This window comes from Nyctereutes procyonoides, unplaced genomic scaffold, assembly GCF_905146905.1.
Source record: "Nyctereutes procyonoides isolate TBG_1078 unplaced genomic scaffold, NYPRO_anot_genome, whole genome shotgun sequence".
NCBI lineage: Eukaryota > Metazoa > Chordata > Mammalia > Carnivora > Canidae > Nyctereutes > Nyctereutes procyonoides.
In genome coordinates this window covers 9,860,911-9,885,604 of record NW_026575036.1, presented here as the reverse complement: position 1 = coordinate 9,885,604, position 24,694 = coordinate 9,860,911, and the positions used below count along the sequence as shown (strand labels likewise).

Here is a 24,694-nt window from a genome sequence, read left to right as displayed (position 1 = left end):
TTCTAAATTAAAATAGATAACTGAATTTAGGGCAATCTAGTGTTGCTCAGAATAGCATAATTTTGGAAATAATAAAGATTATCAGGAGTAAAAGGAAAAACTAATAATATGGCAAAAGATTGTGGTATAATTTTAAGCAAAAAAGTGTAAGTACAAATGTAGAATTTACATAGACTACAAAATGAATGGAAGAACTCACACTAAAATGCCAGTGGCATTTATAATTAGTAACAATTTGAGAAGTAGAAATTAGCCCATGTTGGCTGTTGTAAATATAGAAGTTATATGATTAGAGAAGAAAGCAAGACAAAACTGACTTATAAATACTGTTTTAAAAATATGACAGCTACTAGAATTGCTATTTATTTGAATTATGGAAGCTTTTAAATTATTTTGATGAAGAGAATTTTGTTATTTTAGAGATATTTAAAGTCAATGTTTTTTGCCTAAATTGGGAAAACTAGATTATGAAACTGATACTTTGAAAAAAGTTACTTAATCTTTGAATTTTCATCAGTGTGAACTTTCAGACATTTTTATTCCACAGTGGAAACACTACATTCAATGTGATGGGAGTCCTGATCCTTCAATAGCCCCAGAAATTAATACTTTCATTAGTCTATGGAAAGAAGAAACAAATGAGACCTTTGAGGAAGTGATTGCAAAGAGTAAACTAGTGCTAAATGTAGGTACTGGAATATTATTCTATTATTTTAAATTATTTAAATTACAAATTGTCTAATATTGACTTCAAAATAGAAATAAATTGAATTATGATACTTGCCAATTAATAACACTACTACTTGCTTGGCTATGGAGAAAAAATATTTGCTAATCTTTTCCTTTTCTTTTTTATTTTTACAACTTCTATTTTTATTTTTTATCTTTGCCACCTTAGATAAGGTCAGCATAACATAAATGTGAAACATTATGTGTGTTAATCCAAGCAGGAAAAAAAAGTCAAGTTGTATCCATTTATTTAGATAACTTTGGGGAAAAATGCATGATTTTATCCTGAGTTGAAATTTTTTACTATTCTATGATTCATTACAGATGTTTTTCAATGATAACTATGTGCCAGGCACCTACTTTTTTAAGCATGAAAGTACAGAGTAAGAATATTGTACCTTGTACTTCTGTAAATAGGATGAATAGGCTACCCTGAGGAACTACCATTTTATGATGCACTTAAAAATGCTAAAAAAAAAAAACCTTTTAAAAATGATACTTAAATTAATTGCCTAGGGTTGTCTAGGTGGCTCAGTTGGTTAAGTGTCTGACTCTTGGTTTCAGCTCAGGTTCTGATCTTAAGGATCATGAGATCAAGTCCTACATTGGGCTCTGTACTCAGCAGGGAGTCTACTTGAAGATTCTTTCCCTCTGTCCCTTCCACTACTTTCATGCTCTCTCTCACATGTTGTCTCTCTCTCTCTAAATTAGATAAATAAATCTTAAATAAATTGATTTCCTAGTTCAAAACCAAGTAAGGGAAAATCTTTGAGTCTATAAAACAATTAAGAAAAGTGGGCAAGTCTCAGGACGCCTGGGTGGCTCAGTGGTTGAGCATCTGTTTTGGGCTCAGGGCATGATCTTGCAGTCCTAGGATCAAGTCCCACATTGGACTCCTTGCAGGGAGCCTGCTTCTCCCTCTGCCTATGTCTCTCTCTCTCTCTCTGTGTCTCTCTCATGAATAAATACTCTGTGTGTGTCTCATGAATAAATAAACAAAATCTTAAAAAAAAAGAAAAGTGAGCATGTCTCAAAGTCAGTGGCTTCCCAGAGAAGCCATATCCCCAGAGGCTCTTCTCTCTAGTAAGTCTTAGGTTAGCATTAGTTTCAAGGACCATCAGGAGGCAAAGTCTAGAGCACATAAAAGGTGGCAACTTGAATCAGAGATTCCTTATATGGCTGGGAGCCTCGAAAAGTTACTGTGGATAATAGGGGAAATGCCTAATCTGCAAAAAAAAAAAAAAATGATATGAACTTGTTTGGCTCATCTTTAGCTTAGAGAAGGGAAACAAAAAAAAATAATTCTTAATCACAAGTGAATCAGAAGTTGGATTGGAAGAATGTACCAGAATATAGCACAGATATAAAGAGATGGAAAATATGAATGAGCAGTTAATGGACATGTATGATAGAGGAAAAGAGGCTAAAATACACTGAAAAGGAGTACCAGGAGGAGATGCAAAAGACTGAGGGAATGACAATATTCAAAGAGAAAATGGCTGACATTTTCCAGAATTGAGGAAGGATACAAACTCTCAGATTCAGGAAACCCAACAAATCCTAACTTAGATTGAATAGAAGAATCTACACTAGACTCACCTGTATCATTGTTGAAACTGGAAGGAATTCACTGCTCTTGGTCCTGTTGTCCTCTAATGCTTTTTGTTACAATTCATCACCACGTTTTGTGTTTCTTGTCACTGTGATTTACTCCACATTTACGTGTTGTAAGATTGAGTAACTCCAGACTCTACCTAACATGCATTTGATCTGAACATGCTTATGAGACCCATTTTACATATGAAGAGAGAGAAACTGTGACTTGAGTCAGAGATTTTTGATGGATCTTACTCTGACTTTCCAAAGGCTCCACGGAGCCTCCCATACACTGTGAGGCAGTCTTGCCATTGCACATCCTCTCTGCCAGGCTGCCATGGCATGATGCTGGTCTAGGGATCCAGTGCTCTGCAAAAGCCAAGAGAGAGGGGAAGTAGAAGAAGTAGTAGAGTTTATCAGTGATGAGCTGGAAATGACATCTTCCTATTATGAGAATGGGTTACAGAAGTAGAAAAAAATAGTAGGGGAAAATGAGAAAAAGATAAGTAAAACAAAACAGGAGACAGAAGTGGGGGATGATTATAGCAATAGGAAACTAAAGCAGGCAGCACACGAGGAACAAATAATTGGATAGCAGTGATGCCATCCATGGCAAACACAGAGTTCCAAATGATCAAATTTATTCATTTGGCAAGTTCTTAACTAATACTATGCCAGGCTTTAGAAATAGTAACTTGCTGAATTCTTATAATAACCCTATGAGGTAGGCACCATTATTCCTATTTTACAAATGAAGAAGGCACAGTGATGCATAGAGGCACAAAGACATTACATACCTTGCCCAAGATCACACTACTAATAAGAAGTGGTTAGGATTGAAGCCTTGCATTTCTGACTTGAGTCCACACTGGCCTAGACCACTATGCTGCCTTTCTTAATTTAGAAATTGTTTAGGTATTATCTGTGTCAGTGTTCAAAACTAAATCTTGCCACTTACTTGTTGTTCCTTGATCATGCTATGCCTCTGTTTCTCCCAACACTTTAAATATCTTCACTCTCTTCTTGCTTGTATGGTTTCTGAGATGTTAAATTCAATTCTTAATTTTGTTCCTCTAAAGGTAGGGTATTTTTTTACTCTGGCTCCTGTAGGGATTTTTTTCCTTATCTTTGATTTTCTGTAGTTTGAAAATGATATGCCTAAGTGTAGTTTTTTAGGGCACTTATCCTTGCTTGGTGTTCTTTGAGCTTCCTGAACCTGTGGTTTGGCATCTGATATTAACTTAGGGAAATTCTGTTATTATTATTTCAAATATTTATTCTGTTCCTTTCTCTCTTTTTTTTCCTCCTTCTAGTATTCCCTCCTTCAAGTTCCAACCCTTTGTAGTTGTCCCACAGGCCTTGGATATTTTTGTCTGTTTTTTAAGTTGTTTTTTTCAGGTTTTTGTTGTCTTTGCCATTTGGTTTTCAAGGATTCTATTGCTATGTCCTCTGGCTCAGAGATTCTTTCCTCAGCTGAGTCCAGTCTACTAATAAGCCACCAAAGGCATGCTCCATTCCTATTACAGTATCCGATGATCTAACATTTCTATGTGGTTATTTCTTAGGATTTCCATCTCTCTCCTTTACATTGCCCATCCATGTATGCTATCTATTTTATCCAGTAGAGCTCCTAGCATATTAATCATAGTTGTTTTAAATTCATGGTCTGGTAATTCCAACATCTCAGCCATGTGTGGTTCTTATGTTTGCTTTGTCTTTTCAAATTGTGGTTTTTGCCTTTTGGTATGGCTTATAATTTTCTCCTGATAGCTGGACATGATGTACCAGGTAAAAGGAGGTACTATAAATACTGTAATAATGTGATTGTGAGGTAAAGTAAGGGGAGGGGAAGAATCCTATAGTCCTGCAATTAGGCCTCAATCTTTTAGTAATCCTATGCCTGTGTCTCTGTATAGAGAACTTCACAAGTGTTTTTAATTTTTTTATTCCCTCTTAGGTGGAAGGGAATGGCTAGAGACAGCTGGAGTTATGTATTTTCTTTCCCCCAGGTGAGTTAGACTCAGATAAAATTCCTGCAGATTAGGCTCTAATTAGTCCCCCCCAAGATTAGGCCTTGTTAAGAACAGAGTACTCTGGCATATTTCAAAATCATTCCTTTCCCCTTTCCTCTGCTAGAAGTAGGAGGGGATTTTACTCCTGTAGTTATTGTAAGAATCTGGTAGAGTTTTTGGAGGTAAATCTAACAATATTGTGGGCTCTTTTCCTTCCAGGACTGTGCTCTCCTGGAGTTTTTAACTCTCAAGAGTTGTCTACACTGAGCCTCCAATAATTTGTCATTTACAATTCAGTTTTTAACTCTCACTGGTTTCTGCAGTGGCTTTTGCTCCTAAGTATAGGTCCCTCCAATCTTGAGGGCAGGTGTTTGCCCTTTCTCCTCCCCTCTGTGGATCAAAGAAGACTTGCTGATTTTTCAGTCTGTTGAGCTTTTTACTTGTTAGGATGGGTGGGATCTCCCAAACTCCTTACAGTTGAAACCTTGTTTTCCTTATCTATAAAAATAGACACAGTAACAGTATCTAGCTGATAGAGTTATGATGAAGACAGAATGAATTAAAACATAAGCATTTAGAACAATTCTTGGCATATAGTAAGTGTAGGAGAGAAAATTCTCCTACCCTTCAAGGTCTTTCAGCTGGACTGAAAATTCAGTTCGCATGAGACAGGTTAATGGGAGAAAAAAGACAATTTTATTCCATGCATATGGATATCCAATAATGAAATTGTGACCCAAAGAAATGACCAAGGCAGGCACATTTTAAACAAAGAAACAATAGATTTGTGAGGAATTTACAGGATAAGGAAAAGAGGTGTTAGTGAACTTGAGTTAGTAAGGAATTCTAAGTGCAATTTGGGCTGAGATTAGTAAAAATTCAATTAAAAATGTTAAATATTGTGTCTTTTTGGTGCATTTGAGGGTAGCCTGCCCTGGGCTCCTACATAAACATTCAATATATATTAGTAACTCTCTTCTTAACTTCTTGTTGTTATATACTGTTGTTGTTATACTATTATTTCTACTGTTCCATAGTCATAGGTATCCAGGCTGTCCCTGTTGTATTAACTTGCTAATGAAAATACTGTTACACATAGTCGGGAATTCTTACAATGGAGTTCCTGGAGGAAATATTTTATTTTTCCATGATCTTAAATAATACAATAAATAAATAAAAGGTTTTTATCATCATGTTTTACTGATGATGTGTTTTTCAATTCAAAAGATAGAATATCCCCTTTTCACTCTTTCTTTGAGTAGTTTTCAAAAGATTATTTTTTAATAAAGTTTTTACTTTGTTTTTATTTTATAGTTAATTGAGAAATTGAAATTAATTTTATTGGAAACGCCACCATATTATTTGGAAGATAAAAATATCATACAATACCAAGGATCAGTTCTAGAAATGCAGGAGCTCCTTCATCTTAAGTTTAATATAGCCACGGAAATACTTCTCAGAGTAAGTGTTATTATTTTGCCTCTAAGTTATGATTAACTTTTTTGACTGTTAAAATTTTATACTATATGATAAAAATCAAGTATATTTTTAATTAAAAGGCTAGGAAAAAGTCATAGGTATATATTTATCCAGATTTAACAATCATAAATATTTCTAAAGAAAAAAAAAACATTGTTAGTATAGTTAAAGTCCAGTTTTTTTCTTATTCTTGCTAAGGTTTACTAGGATCACTATGAAAATAAATTCACGAAACATTATATGTTAGACATTCACTACTCTAGAAAGTCAATTGATAAAGATCATAATTATTGGTAGTCAGTCACTCTATTTTTCCCAAATATCTTGTCAATAATAATAATATCTATATAACTGTAAAATCATTATTATACCTTAGAAAGTACTAATTCCATAATCTAATGTCCAGTTCATATTTAAATTTTGGCTAATATCCTATCCCATGAATGTCTTCTATGGCTATTTTTGTTTTATTTTGTTCTTTAAATCAGAAAACAACAAAGTTACACTTTTTTTGGGTGGGGGGCATATTTTATCTTTTGATTTATTTTGGTCTCTGTATAGCCTTAGTAGAATATGTTCTAAATACTGCAAAGAAGGATTGAACTTCACTAAATTTATTTTTAGTAGTAATATTCATAATGTAATTTTGGAACTATTTTGTTTATATTGTAAGAAAAGCAAGGAAATGTATTATAATTATTAGTAATTGAGATTATTTTAAGATAAAAAAGGATACAGTATGTAAAAGGAAAGGAGATTAGAATAAAATACTGTAATATTAAATTCGAAATGGAAAAATCAGTATGAACCAGGTTTCTTTTTAATTCATAAAATGGAATCAGTTGTAATTGGGGTAGACAGCCAATTCCAGGCTGGGAGTAGGGAAAATGAAAGATGAAGTGGAGTTATCTTGTGCTAAAAAGCAAATAAATGCTCAGAGACTACATGGAGTCATATCCAAAGGGACCGAACTAGCTTAAAGGGGCTCCCACTGGTCAAATTTGGAATAATTTGAATATCAGAAAGAATAATTGTAATTGATTATAGTACATTGAATAAAAATCCATAGATCTAAAGTGTACTTCAAAAAAGGAAGGGGGAAAAGAGGGTTGGGGGAAAGAATAGTTCTTTATTGAAGAATGCCGTCTGATAAATGTAGAAGGAATTGTCAGAAAATCACCATTTTTTAATCCTCAGTGTAATGAATGATAAGAATCACTTTCACTTAAGTAATTAGGTGAAAAGTTGTTGAGGAACAATTACTTTTTAAAAACTACTAAACTGAAAATCAATGACTTTTTAAAACTTGGCAATAAATTCAATCTCCAGTACTTCTCTAAGTTTTTTTTTTAATTTTTATTTATTTATGATAGTCACAGAGAGAGAGAGAGGGAGAGAGAGGCAGAGACACAGGCAGAGGGAGAAGCAGGCTCCATGCACCGGGAGCCCGACGTGGGATTCGATCCCGGGTCTCCAGGATCGCGCCCTGGGCCAAAGGCAGGCGCCAAACCGCTGTGCCACCCAGGGATCCCTACTTCTAAGTTTTTATATTATGGCAACTAAATACATATAATATTGACTTAGTTAAGCCATTTTAGAGAGTTAATATGCATCAAGCTATATTAGTCTTTACTAAAACATTTTTAAGAACATCCATAAATTGTACTTGGTGTTGGACATCAAGTATTACTAATAATGACTCATTTGGATTTCATAAACTGGATATTTTGTTTTCTAAATTTGATAATATTCAGAAATAGACTAACATTTGCAGTAGTGTGATCTACATTTTAAGGTACAGATAAAGGGGATGCCTGGGTGGCTCAGTGGCTGAGCATCTGCCTTTGGTTCAGGGCATGATCTTAGGGTCCTGATACCAAGTCCCGCATCAGGCTTCCTGCATAGAGCCTGCTTCTCCACCACATCAGGCTTCCTGCATGGAGCCTGCTTCTCCCTCTACCTGTGTCTCTGCCTCTCTCTCTCTGTATCTCTCATGAATAAATAAATAAAAACCTTTAAAAAAAATAAGGTACAGATAAAGAAGCATGTGTATAGTTAAAGTCATGATAATGTTAAAATTGGAAAGGGTAATATAATAGTAATCCTAGGAATATAGGAACAACGTTAATCCTTAGACACAGTTGTGGAGCACATTTAGTTAAGTAATGAAATATCATTAAGATAATTTTTTAAACAATTTTTTTGTTATTTTGATACTTTTACCCAAATTACTCTCTTAAGTAATGAATCTAACACCTAAGTGATGAAATAATTCATCTAAGTTGCATAATTTATGAGGCCTCTCATCTTTTATAATGTTTTCTTTTTCTTCTTATAGCAAGCTAGTACATTAGCAGATCTGGACAGTGGAAATATGGAAAAAGTCATTCAAGATGAAAATGTTACTCTATATGTGTGGGCAAACCTCAAGAAGAATCCAAGGTATTCCCATGGGTGATACTGTAGGTTAAAATATATTGGGAGTCGCCTCATGATGACTAAACAGATGGCTGTTGCATACTAGTATGGTATACTTGGAAAAAACCTATGTTAGGAAGTCAACCAACTGGAGTTTGTATCACAGACCTGCCATTTGTTTACCTTAAGCATGTTATTTTTAGCTAATAACATCTTTCTGAGAAATGATAGTGATAATGATAAATTCATGATCATTTCTGTTGCTTAATCTTCAATATTTCAAATTAATTGAGTTAGTATGGCAGTGTGTTTTAGGGAAAAAAAAAAAGAAAACAAAGTAAATGCTAGGAGGCCTAGGTTCTAGGGTGCCAGCTCTGAAAAGACTAGTCATATGAGAATGGAAAGAATTGGACTTTAATTTGGTATTGAGTAACAGGAAGAAACAAAATATTTTCCAAGTTACATTTGCTTTAAAATATTCTGTCTTCAAATCTAATGAGACAATATAGCAATATATCCTTTTTAATCGTAAAATGTGTTACATACAGAAGAGTAAAAAATTAATCTGTATAATTTTAAAAGAAGTAAAATGGATAGCCCTGTATTAGCTACCAGGTTTAAGAAGAGAATTAGATGGTGTCCTTTTACTAAGATAATGAATAGTGGAGGCAGAAACAAATTTTGTTTTATTTGATAGTGATAGTGATAGTGAGAGGGGTTGCAGGGATGGTGTGTTCAATGTTGGACCTGTTGAGTTTACATACTTATAAAATAGCAAAGTTCAACTGTCTGAAAGCATTGAAAAAAATCTGAGTTGTAGATCTGTTTTGAGGAGACCTATAGATCAGGACTTTTTAACTTTTGGGGAGTCATACATTCTTACGAACTTTATCACACATACTTATCATAGGTAAGGGCATGTTTGGACCTCTTAAAACCCATTGAAGGATGCCTCTTCCCCTGCACCCCCCCCCTCAGGAAACATAGAACTCATGTTAAAAATTCCTGTTAACCTAAGTTATGATTGAGGCCATCAAAATAATAATATCTAAGGAGAGTATGTGGAGGGGAGGGCCTGGGTAGAAAGCAGAGTAATGTCAACTTTTAAGGGACAGTTAGGAAGAAGACCATCCAGAGGAAGCAGAGAAGGACTTGCCAGAAATGGAAGAGAAGAGTATGGGGTCATAGACACCAAGAGAGTGTTTTGAGAAGTACAACATTAACAACTGGGTCCAAATGCCACAAAGCAAGCAAGCATGGATTGGGATTCCAAAGTTTGGCAAAATTCAAATGAAGAGAAATATTGCTTAGGTATACATTCTCAACAGACTTAGTTTCATAGGGTCTCCTCCTTTTTGTTGAAATTATCAACAGGTACAAAAGTGTCAGATTCTCTGAAACACAAACTGGATTTGAAATTCCAAGGATTTTGGCAACAAGTGACATTGCTTTGCGACTCCTACATACACACTATGACCATGTCACACCACTGCGCCCCATCTCAACATCATTCCAAGGACATACTACCAGAATACCACAGTTTGTCAAAGATGAAGTCAAGAGTGTAGAAGCAGCAATCAGCAAAGAGCTCCCAGAAGAGAGTAAACAACTAGAAAATGAGTCTAAATCTGTTCACGAAGAAGAAGAAACAAAATGTGAGGAACAAGGTGATATTGAAGTACAAACGGTAGGACACATTTTTTAAAATTTTATTTTTTATTGGTGTTCAATTTGCCAGCATATAGAATAACACCCAGTGCTCATCCCATCAAGTGCCCCCCTCAGTGCCTGTCACCCAGTCACCCCCACCCCTGCCCACCTCCCTTTCTACCACCTCTAGTTCTTTTCCCAGAGTTAGGAGTCTCTCATGTTCTGTCTCCCTTTCTGATATTTCCCACTCATTTTTTCTCCTTTCCCCTTTATTCCCTTTCACTATTTTTTATATTCCCCAAATGAATGAGACCATATAATGTTTGTCCTTCTCCAACTGACTTATTTCACTCAGCATAATACCCTCCAGTTCCATCCACGTGGAAGCAAATGGTGGGTATTTGTCATTTCTAATTGGCTGAGTAATTTTCCATTGTATACATAAACCACATCTTCTTTATCCATTCATCTTTCGATGGACACTGAGGCTCCTTCCACAGTTTGGCTATTGTGGACATGGCTGCTAGAAACATCGGGGTGCAGGTGTCCCAGCGTTTCACTGCATCAGTATCTTTGGGGTAAATCCCCAGCAGTGCAATTGCTGGGTCGTAGGGCAGATCTATTTTTAAGTCTTTGAGGAACCTCCACACAGTTTTCCAGAGTGGCTGCACCAGTTCACATTCCCACCAACAGTGCAAGAGGGTTCCCCTTTCTCCACATCCTCTCCCAACATTTGTGGTTTCGTGCCTTATTAATTTTCCCCATTCTCAATGGTGTGAGGTGGTATCTCATTGTGGTTTTAATTTGTATTTCCCTAATGGCAAGTGATGTGGAGCATTTTCTCATGTGCTTGTTGGCCAGGACACATTTTTTAAATACACATTTTTTAAGTATACATTTTTTCTTTGTGTAGTCAATGTTACTAGATTCCCCTGGAGCATTCTTAAGATGTTTTCCTAAACAACTAGAACTTGTCTGATAGTCACTTTCTTGCCAATTGCTCAACTTTGAATGTATCAATTTCCTTCTTGCCTTCTATCAATAGTCACTATTCAGAGTTAGTTCAGCCTGTTGCTTCAGTATTCTAAAGTTCAACACAGGAATTGCTCAGTTTTATTTTAGGGTCATACCTGAACAGCTTTGAAGCAAATTTATATTTGTTTATTGTATTTCAAACTCAAGGAAACATGCCATTACATGGAATCTTGAAGTAAATACCTTTACAAACTAAGGGATCATCTTACATTACTTTCTTACAAAAGTAAGAAAGAATTTTATAAAGTAAAATTGATTTTCTTTTTTTTTTTTAAGTAAAATTGATTTTCTTAAAATATTATACTGCTCTCTTAAAACTTGACATCTTTAGATATAGTAACATATTTGGGCAACTTAATAATCACATTCCCGTAATTGGTTCCTGTTCTTTTCTATTTCTGGGATTTTCAAGCTACTTACTTAATACGTTAGCACTGTCTCTGTAGAATTTTTCAGAACTAAGTACCCGTTTTGTTTGGCCATAAACAATCTGCATTTTAGGAAGGACCAGAAATAGCAGGTTTTTCTACAAGTGCCTAAGATGTGTATTGTTTTATTGGTTTATTTTCTTTGAACACAAGGATGGGTTAAGAATTAGATTGAATACAAATTTGAAATCAGAATAGGAATTATTAGATAATCTAAGAATATATGGAATTGCAAAATTCCATTTCAACTATTACATCATAATAAAAAATTATGAAGGTTCTTTAGCAAAATAGAAAATGGCTATGACATAATGTTCAATACAAAGAATAGTATTTAGAGTATGATTACAACCATGTAAAAATTAAAAGGAATAGAGAAGAAGAACCCAGAAACCTGCATGTAACTGGTATTTTAGAGAGATGGGAAGCAATTTGCTCTTTAAAAACATGTCACTTGGGATCCCTGGGTGGCTCAGCGGTTAAGTGTTTGCCTTCGGCTCTGGGCGTGATCCTGGGGTCCGGGGATCGAGTCCCACATCGGGCTCCCTGCATGGAGCCTGCTTCTGCCTCTGCCTGTGTCTCTGCTTCTCTCTGTGTCTCTCGTGAATAAATAAATAAAATATTTAAAAAAAACTTGTCACTTAAAATAAATGTTCTGTGAGCAATACAATAGCTTTTAAAATAATAATAATAAAAAAGATTTTACCTCTCAGGTGACGTGGTAGCTCCCCTAGATAGAGTTCAACAATATTTCTAGTTCTGCCTTTTGTGAACATATGGGATGATTACTCTCCTCACCCCCCTGAAGTTAGGCATGACTAGGACTTGCTTTAGCTAATAAAATGTGGTGGATGGAAATACAGATTTCTGAGGGGACAAAAATAAAGAATGAATAAATGGACCCTGACTTCACAACAGCAAATATATAGTAAAAAATAAAACAAAAACCTATCAACTCAAAATTTGACAGGATTTGTGGTTGAACATTCATGAAAACAGGACAAATTAAAAAACAAGGCAACAAAATTGTATGAAACAAGTATTTAAAAATGTTTGGTCTTGATCTGATTCAAAATATTGGACAAGTTCTCCCCATAGTCAAGACCTTTGATTATAATTAATATTTAATGAAAACTTATCAACATTTTAAGAATTTCACATTATTTAAAAATTGTGAAATAATAATTAGAAAACATTATTTGATGGATTATTTGAATTTACAGGACTAACCATTCTTTCTTATGCAGTAAGGATTATAGTTCTGTTAATGTTGAAAATAATTTTATATTAAAAATATAAGCATATAAATTCACTATCATGCCAGACAGTACAATTATAGATTTTTCTCAAGGTCTGTTCTTTGTTACAGTAAGGACTTATTTCCTTTACTCTCAGCTAGTGAGCTCAGAGGTACCAAACTAAGCTTTCCACAGTTCAAATAGCTCTTACTATGTGATCACATCTGGTTTTGCTGTTATTATTTAATGTTTTCTAGAATAGTTTCAACCTGTAACTAAATGTATGCCAATGGCTGATGTTGATAATGCCACAATAGTATGTCCAGAAAAAGCATTCTACCTAGTGGTAAAATTCCTGTGTCATGGAATGTTGAAGCTATCCTCAAATAAGTAGTCTAGGAAATCCAGAGTAAAGATCAGCAGGATTAGCAGAAGTAGTTTTATTTTATGGAACTTTACCACAGCCTGGGGAAGCTTGACCAACAGTTGTGTGAATGGTACACAAGGAAACCTGGCTGGAAGTGATAAGAGAGAGCTAACTAGGTTCTTGTCTCATGGAGTCGAAGAAAATCTCGCGGGCAATGGAGAGTGAGCAAAGCAATAGAAATTTATTAAGCAAAGATACAGAGAAATCTCTCAGCAGTGAGAGGGGTCCCAGCAGGGTTGCCACTGAGGGCTTTTAGTGGCAGTCTTTAATTGAGAACCTAGCCAGGGAGCCTGGACCTTGAGATTCTTGTGCAGTCTTGGGGACTATTGATAACACCTTAATGAGTTATTTCTTTGTGGTCTGGTGAGTTTTTGTGATTTCTTTAGTAACCATCAAAGGGAGATACTCCCTGACATTTTGGAGCTAGGGATATATATATATATATATATATATATCTGGCTTTATCTCTGTTTTTGCTGCTTTATTTCTGTTTCCTTGGAATGGGTAGAAGCCTGACTCTTGGGCCTCTTGGTGTCCTTGGGGTTTATGGGAGCCCACAGATTCCTGGGAACCTGACTTTGGGCCCTTATCTTTCCCCGCCTGGCCCCATCTACCCCTAATTTGTTCCTACATCAGAGGAAACACGGTTATTAAGGGAGTTGAAAAGAGAAAATTGTCCAAAAGATGAGTAATATTAATTCACTTAGCACCCCTAATTCCAGGAACCACTCCTTTTATCACACCGAACTGGCATGTCTATAGATATTTATGCACATGTGCTCTATCATCCTTCCAAAACCTCCACAGCATTCTGAGAATGTTAATATGAATAATGCTAAAGCATGTATGATTTCCACAGAAGCAGATGAATCCCATAATAATGTTAAGTGTGCCAAGGCAGGAGGGAAAGGCCATCTCCTGTGCTGAGGGAAGATTGATGGGGCAAGGGCAGGTCTGGGGAGCAGTAACTGCTTACAACGAAGAATCCCCCAGGCGCTTGCTGTGGTAAGCTGGGTAGGAAAGGAGAGAGAGCAGATTTTAACAATGGTTAGCTGGGCCTATACTTGTCACTAATTCTGAACAGTGTAAACCACCTTTTGTAAGTGCGAGTAATCTGCAGGGGGCAAAAATCATTGGATATATAAAGAGAATCAGCAGCTTGAAAGAGGAGGACAAAGAAAATTTGATGGAATTTATGGGGGTGGGGAGTAAAAGAAAGGATGGGAAGAAGTAAGAGGTTCAAAATCTGTATAAAAGAAGTTCCAGAAATTGAGAAGGGAAAGGAGTTTGATATAATAATTGGCGTAGAATCTGAAATCAATTTTTATTTGTATTTCATTCTACAGATTAAAAAATAACATTAAAGTTTTATTTTTATTTATTTATTTTTTTTTAAAAAAGATTTTATTTGAGAGAAAGCACATGAGCAGGGGGAGGAGCAGAGAGAGGGAGACATGCTGACTCCCCGTCAAGACCTGAGCCAAAGGCAGACATTTATTACTGAACCAACCTACTGGTATAGAGGCATAGTAACAGAGAAAATCATTCCCTTGATAAGACATGTCTATTGGCCAGGTAGGAAGGATGTTTCCATATTGATAGGATAGGAACATGTGATCTCCATGTGGCTTAAATATGTGTACCAATTATGTTTGCTATTTCATGATGTGCGATGCTTCCTCACAGACCCAGCTTGGTTCTTCTCCAGTGTCTCCTCTTGGAGTTGTACCTGATTTTATTACCAGTTTTCATCCGAATCCACTGGGGAATAGGACGATTCTGCTTTTGTTTCTTGGCCAGGAATCGCTTGATTCTCAAAGTCTTGTGAGAAGACATGGCGATCACAGTCAACGACACGCAACCAGGATGGCGGCGGAAAGGAGAGAGAACATTAAAGTTTTAAATAGAAAAACAAATTAATCAAAACTCAACATGATAAAAATATATGAGGAGAACATAGGAAAGTTATTACCTTTACAGGAAGATCTTTCTTATCAGTGCATCAAAATCAAGACCATAAAAGGAGATTCACTGGATTCAACCATTTGTATAGTCAAATAAACCTCACTATGAACAAAGTTGGAAGATAACAAAATGAAAAAACTAAATATATAAAACAAGGGGTTAATATTTTAATATAGAGAGCTCTTACAAATTGGTAAGATAATTTCCTAATAATTAAGCAAAGGACTTGAGTAGGCAGATGAGAGGAGATATGCAACTAGCTAATGAAAAAATTAAAAGATACTGAATCAAATAAGTGATAAAATTGGAAGCATCATAATAACCTGTCTTCTCAAATTGAACATGAGGGGGAGGAGGCATTTTCACATACTGTTAGAAATGTAAACTATTACAGTCTTTCTGAAGGGCAGCTTGCTACTATGTGAATGTACATATCAGTGATTTTAATTTTAGTAATTTATTACGAAATAATAGGACAGGTAAAAATGTGTTACAGTGTTTTTTGAGATTTAAAAAAATTTTATTTAATTTTTTAAAAAGATTTTTATTTTTTATTCATGAGAGAAAGAGAGAGAGGGGCAGAGATACAGGCAGAGGGAGAAGCAGGCTCCATGGCGGGAGCCTGACACGGGACACGATCCTGGGTCTCTAGGATCAGGCCCTGGGATGAAGGCAGGTGCTGAACCGCTGGGCCAACCAGGGACCCCCGAGATATTTTTATAGTAGCAAGTATAGTCCATAAAGTAATTACCAAATAGTCAACAGTCAAATATTAGTAGCCATTCAAAATAATGATACAGATTTTCTATATTTTTTTAAATTTGAAATTTTTTATTGAGATAAAATTGACATATTAGTTTCAGGTATACAACATAATCATTTGATATCTTTACTAATTAACATCCATCATCACACATAGTTACAAATATTTTTTTTCTTGTGATGAGAACTTTTAAGATCTCTCTTAGCAACACTCAAATATACAATACAGTATTGTTAAGTACGGTCACCATGCTGCTCATTACAACCCCAGGACTTATTCTATAACTGGAGTTTTGTATTCCTTAGCCATCTTCACCCATTTTACTCACCACCACCCCCTCCACCTCTGGTAATTACCAGCCTCTTCTCTGTGTCTAAGTTTGATTTTTTTTTAAGATTTTATTTATTTATTCATGAGAGACAGAGAGAGAGAGAGAGAGAGAGAGAGAGAGAGGGGCAGATACACAGGCAGAGGGAGAAGCAGGCCCCGTGCAGGGAGCCTGATGTGGGACTCAATCCCGGGTCTCCAGGATTGCCCTGTGCTGAAGGCAGGTGCTAAACCGCTGAGCCACCTGGGCTGCCCTCTAAGTTTGTTTTTGTTGAACTTCCACATATTAGTGAGATTATCCATATTTACCTTTCTCTGACTCATTTCATATGATACCTTCAAGCTCCATCCATGTTGTCACAAATGGCAAGATTTCCTTTTTTATTGCTTAATAATATTCCATTGTCTATATGTACCATAATTTTCTTTATCCATTCATCCATCAGTAAACACTTACGTTATGTCTATGTCTTGACTACTGTAAATAATGCTGTGGTGAACATAACAGTGCATATATCTTTTCAAGTTAGTGTTTTTATTTCCTTTCTACCCAAGAGCAGAATTACTGGATCATATGGTAATTCTATTTTTAATTATTTTGAGGAAGCTCCAGACTGTTTTCTATAGCAGCTGCACCAATTTACATTCCCACCAACAGTGCACAAGTGTTCTTTTCTCTCTACTTCATTGCCAACCCTTATTATCTTTTTGAAAATAGCTATTCTAAGCTAAGAGGTGATATCCTTTGTTTCTTCATTTTACTTGACTCTCTGTGTTGGTTTCTGTGCGTTAAACAGCCATCTCCCCCAGTCTTGGAATGGCTTCATGTAGCAGATAAAATGTATCATTCAACCCTTCCCTAGCTCTTCGATGTCTCTTGATCTTTTGTGATTGTCCAAAGCAGCCTACAGTCTTTTTAGTGGCTCTCAGTAGTTGAGGATGCACCAAGATCTATCAGTTTCCCAAACAAGAGGGTCTCAGTCAGCACCTAGGTTCAGGCTAATTGGAAACCAGGCTTCAGGCAGCAGCTTTTAAAGTATGCAAATATACATTTTTCAGGGGAATATTGAGAGAAGGATATTTTTGTCTGCTCCCTCTGAGCTAAGCCCTGGGGTGATAGCCAGTTAAGAACTCTTTCATTCTTTGCAACTGTTTTATTGAACTCCTGAATACAAGCCCTGTTGGCCACCAGACCCCGGCAATCAAAGCGGCATCCTGTGAGCAGCAGCCACAAAAACCAGGGAACTAGATGCAAAACTCTGGCACCAGGCATATATGCAAGGGCTCCTCTGCTAAATACTGGTGCTCTAGAGTGTAGCAAAGAGAGACCAACCACCTTCTGCAGTCTCTAGGGAGGATTACAGTTAGCCCTTAGATGTGTGTTTAATTGGAAGCCTGCCCCTCAGGCCACAACTATGAAGATAAGCTAATAGGCCTCTTTCACAAGTGACTTAGCTCCTGGGTCTGTTGCCTCTCTGCTGTGCCCTGGGGATGGTAGCCAGTTAAGAACTGGCTATTTGTTATAGTCCTGTGGGAGTCGTGAGTGAGTCCTATTGGTCAGAGAGCCAGGCAATCTAAAGTGTTCCCTGGGTGGTGGCTGCAAAAATCACACACAGAAAAAGGTTACAGGCTCCTCTCTGGGAAATAGTGGAACCTGGAGCTAGACGGAGGGAGAACGGAGATGGTACCCACTGGCCTCTGTTTTTTAAGAGTAAGTTAGTAGACCCCTAGATGTGTATTAAATTAGATGCCTGGCCCTTAGGTCTATACTTGAAGATAAGCAAATAAACCTCTTTCACAGAAAGTCTGGGTGATTTTCAGTCAGCTGCTTCTGCCTGGGCCCTGGGGCTGGTAAGTCCTACACCAGGAACCTTTTAACCCTTTCTCAGCTTGCTATAGCCTTGTGGGTTTTGTGGATGCAAGCCCCATCAGCTGTCAAAGCTAAGTGTTTAGGGGCTGGTCTCTCAATTGCAGGTTTTAAAAGTTAGGATGCTAGATGTGGGATTCAGATACTTAAGTCCTAGAGAAGATAGTGTTTATGCTTTCCCTCCTGATTGTGGGTCATTGCATGGAGGTGGGATTCATAGCAAGATTGTGTCTCAGCCTTTCTTACCTCATTCACCCAATGTGTAGGAGTCACTCAGCTAGTTTTGGGCTCCCCACCGCTTAGCCCCAGAGGAAACTGTTCCAAGTAGCTGTAGTTTTGATGTGCCTGTCTAGGGGTTGGTTCAAGATCCTCCTACATCTTGAACTGGAACCTGTGTGCTGTTATATAGAAAGATACCAAAAAATGTATTAAGATATTTGTTCAAGTTACTAAATCGTATTAGCCATAGGATTCTGTTTTGTGAGTGAATTTCTGTTACTTGTTAATGCATAGAAAAAAGTCTGGAAGCCTAGTCACCAAACAGTGGTTATCTTGGTGATCAGGTTGTGGGGAGTTTGAGAAAGGTGAGATGATTCTATAGCATCAGTAATTTTTAAATTTTCTTTATACTCTGTATTATTTGAATTTTCAATAAGCAAGTACTAAATACACATTACTTTTATTTTTTTATTTTTTCACATTACTTTTCTAATAGAAAATGAAACTAACTTTCTTTCTTTCTTTCTTTCTTTCTTTCTTTCTTTCTTTCTTTCTTCTTTCATTCTTTCAAAGGGAGAAATTTCATAAGCCTCTGTGGTGCCCCATTTGCATTTTTGTCATTGTGAAATTCTCTTCCACCCATCATCCTCATCCACTGTACCTAACTTCTTGTCTTTAAATGCTTACCTTAAATTTTGCTACCATAAAGTTTTCCCCTTCAGGCCAAATTAGATGTCTCTACTCCATTTTTATTATGCTTTATTATCTTAATCTTAAACAATAATTATGATCTTAAGGACAAGAATATCTTTTTTTTTAAAACAAATAAATCTTTATTTTTTTAAATTTTTTTTATTTATTTATGATAGTCACAGAGAGAGAGAGAGAGGCAGAGACACAGGCAGAGGGAGAAGCAGGCTCCATGCACCGGGAGCCCGATGTGGGATTTGATCCCGGGTCTCCAGGATCGCGCCCTGGGCCAAAGGCAGGTGCCAAACCGCTGCGCCACCCAGGGATCCCAAGGACAAGAATATCTTGATGGAGTTTGAATTTACTGTAAGCACAGGGCCTGGTATATGATAGGGACTCAATGAACATTTCTTATTGAATGAATGAGATAAGTGAATGAATGTATGGTTAAGTGATTAAAAGTAGGCCCTGACTTGAGTCTAATTTGTTGTAAACAACCTCCATAAGAACAGCCACCCATATCAAGGAATCAACCACTATTCCCATTTAAGTTATTCTGTATTGGATATGCTTAACTTAAGACTCTTTCAATTACAGTTGAGTATGTTGGGAACCACTTATGCTATCTTTAGGGAATCTTCAAGCTTGTCACTAGAGATTCTTGGGACCCTCTCCTCAGCAGTTCTGATCCCAGTAGTGATCTGACATAGTACAAGTGGTGTGATAAGGAGGCCTTGCTTTGGGATCCCTGGGTGGCGCAGCGATTTAGCGCCTGCCTTTGGCCCAGGGCGCCATCCTGGAGACCCGGGATCAAATCCCACGTCGGGCTCCCGGTGCATGGAGCCTGCTTCTCCCTCTGCCTATGTCTCTGCCTCTGTCTCTCTCTCCCTGTGTGACTATCATAAATAAATAAAAATTAAAAAAAAAAGGAGGCCTTGCTTCTACTCCAAAACCTCAGGAAGTGTGCCCCTTGCAGTCCAGTTGGAACTCAAGAGTGAAATTGAAGTAATACATACGGAGGGCAGTTAGGTTTGTATTCCTTTATAATCACAGCAGTACAGGGACTACCATAACCCTCATTGTCATTCACAACACTCATTTGTTTGGCAAGTATATTCTAAATTTTTTAAACTGGCAGGTAAATTCATGAAATTTAACTTATATGTATCTGTGTACATGTATTTATGTAAGCATATGGGTAAATGAGAGGCTACCTGTAGTATCAGTAGGAAAACGTACTATATTTTGGCTTCACAGGAAGAAATTTCTGTATTTTTACAACTTTTTTCATTTAGGGTAAACTGCTTATCTTTAAATTTTTTGGTTGGTATATTTTAATATAGATTTCCCGTATCTTTTTAATGTTTTAGAGGCTGATTGCAAGACAGATTATTAATATAATAATGCAGGAATTACCCAGAGTACCTGAGTTGTGCATGATATGTGATATGATTACAAATAACAAGTATTTAGCACCTTGTCAAAAGAATTAAATCTTAGATTTAGAAGATGATCCAAATTTTTTTTTATAGATCTATTAAGAACTTTGCCACTAGAGGGCTCTTAATACCATATTTTAATTAATTTAAATATAATAATACAATAAAATTGTAGGTATTGAGTAATATTGTCTTCCCAATTTATATATTTTACAAAATTTTTAGAAAAGCCTAATTTAAATATCACACATTTTAGAGAAATGTTTTTTTTAAAAAAGATAACCACCTTCAGAAATATTTTAGTGATCTTGGGGATCCCTGGGTGGCTCAGTGGTTTAGTGCCTGCCTTCAGCTGAGGGCATGATCCTGGAGTCCCGAGATCGAGTCCCACATTGGGCTCCCTGTGTGGAGCCTGCTTCTCCTTCTGCCTGTGTCTCTGCCTCTCTCTCTCTCTCTCTCTCTCTCTCTCTCTCTCTCTCTCTCTCTGTCTCTCATGAATAAATAAATAAAATCTTTAAAAAATATATTTTAGTGATCTAAGGGACATGCATATGTGGGCTTTTAAACTTTTGAAAGTTCAGATTAAAAATAGTCTTTTTTTTAAAGATTTTATTTACTTAATAAATATTTGGGAGAGATAGAGAGCATTACCGAGGTAAGGGGCAGAGGGAGAAGCAGACTCCCCACTGAGCAAGGAGCCCATTATGGGGCTTGATCCCATGACTCCAGGATCATGACCTGAACTGAAGGCAGATGTTAACCAACCGAGCCATCCAGGTGCCCAGAAATAGTCTTTATCTTTAAGATACTTTAAACAGATATAAAATTTAACATAAATATGAGTACATATAGTATATATGAAACATTATGAAGTAACTATAAGAAATTCAACATGATCATTATTTTCAATGAGCTAACCATCTTGTAACAGTTGTTACCATATATTCAGATATGTGTAATGAGAGAGATTACAGGTGGGAGTTAAGAGATTACATTTAATCCAAAAGAAAAATAGAATGAATAGAAATGGAAGTCTTCTCTGATGAGGTAGCATTTGGACTAAATCTTTTGATAGACATGGAGAAGTTTAGATGAGAAGGAAAGGAAATTATTCTAGTTATGGGGAAAAGTGTGAGGATGTGAAATATTCTTAGAGATTCGGGTACTTCTTGGTATCATTGTGGAAAAATTTTAAATCCATGAGAATAACTCATGTAAAAAATATAGGATTAACATTCAACAACCTTCAACTTCCCACAAATTTACTTCAGCAACCCATTTTCATGATCACATCATGGACCTTGTACTTATTTCTTTACTCAGTAAATATCTATTGAATGCCTACCTATGTATGCTGGTACTGTTCTGCCCTCAAAAGATACTTATGAAAGGACAAATGAGATTCCTGCTCTGATGATTTATACCCAAGTCACGAGAAACCAACAATAAATTTTAAAAAATGGAAAACAGATAGTAATAAATGTCATGCACCGAATTAAACAGGATTATGGGAGTGACTGGTATAGAGACTAGATTGGGTGGTAAGGATACAAAAGAGCTAGGTTCTTGTCTCACGGAGTCAAAGAATGAATCTCACAGACAATGGAGAGTGAGTAAAGTGATAGAAGTTTATTAAGCAAAGAAAGAGAGAAATCTCTCAGAAATGAGAGGGGTCCTGACAGGGTTTCCACTGAGGGCTTTTAGTGGCAGTCTTTTATTGAGAACTGACTGGCTTATGACCTTGAGAGTCTTGTGCTGTCTTGGTTTGAATTAGGACTGGTGATAATATCTTTAATGGTTTACTGCTTCTTTGGGGTCCAGTTATTCTTTGTTGGTCACAGATGACTGCCATAAAAAGACACCCTCCTTGCCCATACCTAGGGCAGGGTGGCCTGGCTTGCTCCCTTATCTCTGGTTTCCTTACACCTCAGCATTTTGGGGATTTCTGTGAGCCTGACTCTATGTCCCCCTACCTAGCCCTTCCTAGCCCTGTTTGTCCCTAACTCAGTTAGGGAGAGCTTGTATGATGAGTTATTATTTAAGCTGAGAATGACTAGAAGGAATCAGATATGTAATAGGGTAAATATATTCTAGTCTGAGACTACCAGTACTGCAAAGGTCATGAACTGAGTGCCAGGTAAGAAGGCCAGTGGACTGACATATGGTGGCAAGGAGGAAAGTGGTATGTGATGACATTGGAGAGGAAAGCAGAAGCCAGAGCAGGGTCTTGCAGACCAGAGAAAGAAGTTAAGATTTTATTGTAAATGTAATGGAAAGCCATTAGAGGATTTTAAGTGGGAGGGTGGCACGATCTGATTTATAGCTTTGGAAGGTTTTCTCGTTACTATGCAGAGAATGGATTGTGTAGGGCCAGAGTGGAAGCCCAGCATCTGATTAAAATAGCACTGGGGAGGCATGAGAGGCAGTGGTGCTTGGTTGAAAGTGGTAGTAAGAGACATGGAAAGGTGAATATGGCTGGGATATGTTTTGCAGGTAAAATAATCCTGCGGAGTTTTTATTTTGGGAAACTAAACAGATGGTAGTGCAATTTACTGAGATGCACAGAACTGGGCTGAACTGGTTGACAGTGACAGTAAAACAAAAGTTTTATTGTGGTCATAGCACTTTTGGGACACACAAATGGAAATGTCAAGTGGGCAGATGTGAACCTGGAGTTCTGAGCCAAGTCAGGCACAGCTACATGTCCGTGTGCAGATTGTGCTCTGCACTTGAAGAGAAGTACAGATTGTGTGTGTCCTAAAGAACATCGTTAGCATAGATTTGGAAACCCCTGGCCTACAGATGGTATTAAAGCCACAGGAATAAGTGAGATTTCAGCAAACTCAGGATAATCATTCTTAGCTTTTAAACAAAATGAAGCAAATGATGCTGTATTTTCAAAATTCACTTTAATTCTGTATGAAGAGCCAATTCAAACAATTTATTCTGAAGCGCTAAATTTAAATCACCTTTTGATGAAAAAAAATGGATTTCAGATCAGTGAACTTCCTTTATATAGATGTTCTTCTTTTGATGGACGGCAGAATTCTAGATGAAGTTGTATCAGTGCTGATGTTTGGCAGATGTGCAATATATGTGTAAGATCGCCTGCTGCACTAATAATTGTTGGTATCAGTCTTTTGTGTTCTTGTTAAATACTTTCATGATTTTTGTGGCTTTTGATTGGTTATGTTTTTTACATTTAAATTTTTTATCCATCTGGAATTTATTTTGGTGTAAAGTAGGAAGAATCTAAATTTATTTTATTTCAAATCTTAGCCAACTGTCTCAGAACACTTACCATATGAACCTAGGCTTTTCCTATTGATCTGAAATGCCAAATGCTAAATTCCCAAGTGGATCATGAGATCTGTTTCTGGAATCTCTATTCTGTTTCCATGGATCTTATTCATGATCCAGGTCATTTTATATCAAATTCAAATCACATATGTATTAAAAATTTTCCATGTTACAATATCTGCTCATTTATCAAGTCACAACAAAAAATACTTTGCTAGTGTTCTATGAAGTTCTTCCCATATTATAAGCCAATTGCAGTATCTACTGAGCCAAGGTGTCATTGAAAAGTTATACTTTAGCTACCTTCTCTATCAGATTCTGTCAATGTTTCCAGGCAAACTGGAATTCTTTTTAGAAAGTATTATTTTTATAGATTTATTATACATATAAATTTAGTACAATTCAATAAAAATTCCAGTTGGTAATTTTTGAAACTTAATAAAAACACCCTAAAAATTTATTTGGAGAAGAAAAAAAAATCCATGGAAAATAGCTGATTTTATAAAACAATTATGATGAAACAGGATTTTTTATTATCAGATATAAACATGATGATAATAACATGAAGAAAGAAGCATTTTTTTCTTTTCTTTTAAAATGTTATTTATTTATTCATGAGAGACACAGAAAGAGAGACAGAGACACAGGCAGAGAGAGGAGAAGCAGGCTCCATGCAGGGAGCCCGATGTGGGACTTGATCCCAGGAATCCGGGATCACACCCTAACCCAAAGGCAGACGCTCTACCCCTGAGCCACCCAGGCATCCCAAAAAGCAATTTTTTTCAACTTCATTGCCAACTAACACAAGGAGCTTTATAATGTATAAAACTATGATTATATTGTCAACAGATGCAGTTTGGAGCTTATGTTTTGTGCAGGGGTTATATTCTGATGGTGCAGCTGCAATGGCAGGAAAACGTTCTGGAGTGGTTAGCAAGATTAAGGAGGTTGCACCAGAAGGTAACCTGACATATTGCTTCTTGAATAAAGAAGTCTAGCTTTAAAAAAGAGTCAGTTGAGCTAAAGAGTACCATAAAATAATAAAAATTCTGAAATAGGTAAAGTCAATGTGTTAAATACAAGATTATTCTACTATGTGATAACATAGAAGC

General features: G+C 36.5%; 2 protein-coding genes across 5 annotated transcripts in view; one reads left to right on the top strand and one right to left on the bottom strand.

Moving 5' to 3' along the window:
* DNAI7 (dynein axonemal intermediate chain 7) overlaps nucleotides 1-24,694 on the top strand; it is a 65,800-nt gene that overhangs the window by 21,941 nt on the left and 19,165 nt on the right. For 3 of the 4 annotated variants that reach the window (XM_055318838.1, XM_055318840.1, XM_055318837.1), the window contains exons 5-8: nucleotides 548-685; nucleotides 5,652-5,798; nucleotides 8,155-8,258; nucleotides 9,609-9,921. In XM_055318838.1, coding sequence (XP_055174813.1) covers nucleotides 548-685; nucleotides 5,652-5,798; nucleotides 8,155-8,258; nucleotides 9,609-9,921 — 702 coding nt within the window. The remainder of the gene's footprint in view (nucleotides 1-547; nucleotides 686-5,651; nucleotides 5,799-8,154; nucleotides 8,259-9,608; nucleotides 9,922-24,694) is intronic. The other variant, XM_055318839.1, reaches the window with a different exon arrangement.
* Nucleotides 14,520-14,893, bottom strand: LOC129505648 (60S ribosomal protein L39-like). Its single transcript, XM_055318841.1, has one exon. The coding sequence runs from the start codon at nucleotides 14,846-14,848 to the stop codon at nucleotides 14,693-14,695; it is 156 nt and encodes a 51-aa protein (XP_055174816.1). The 5' UTR covers nucleotides 14,849-14,893; the 3' UTR covers nucleotides 14,520-14,692.

Excerpts from the sequence above, each read along its gene's own strand:
- LOC129505648 (XM_055318841.1), bottom strand. The coding sequence starts at position 14,848 with ATGTCTTCTCACAAGACTTTGAGAATCAAGCGATTCCTGGCCAAGAAA.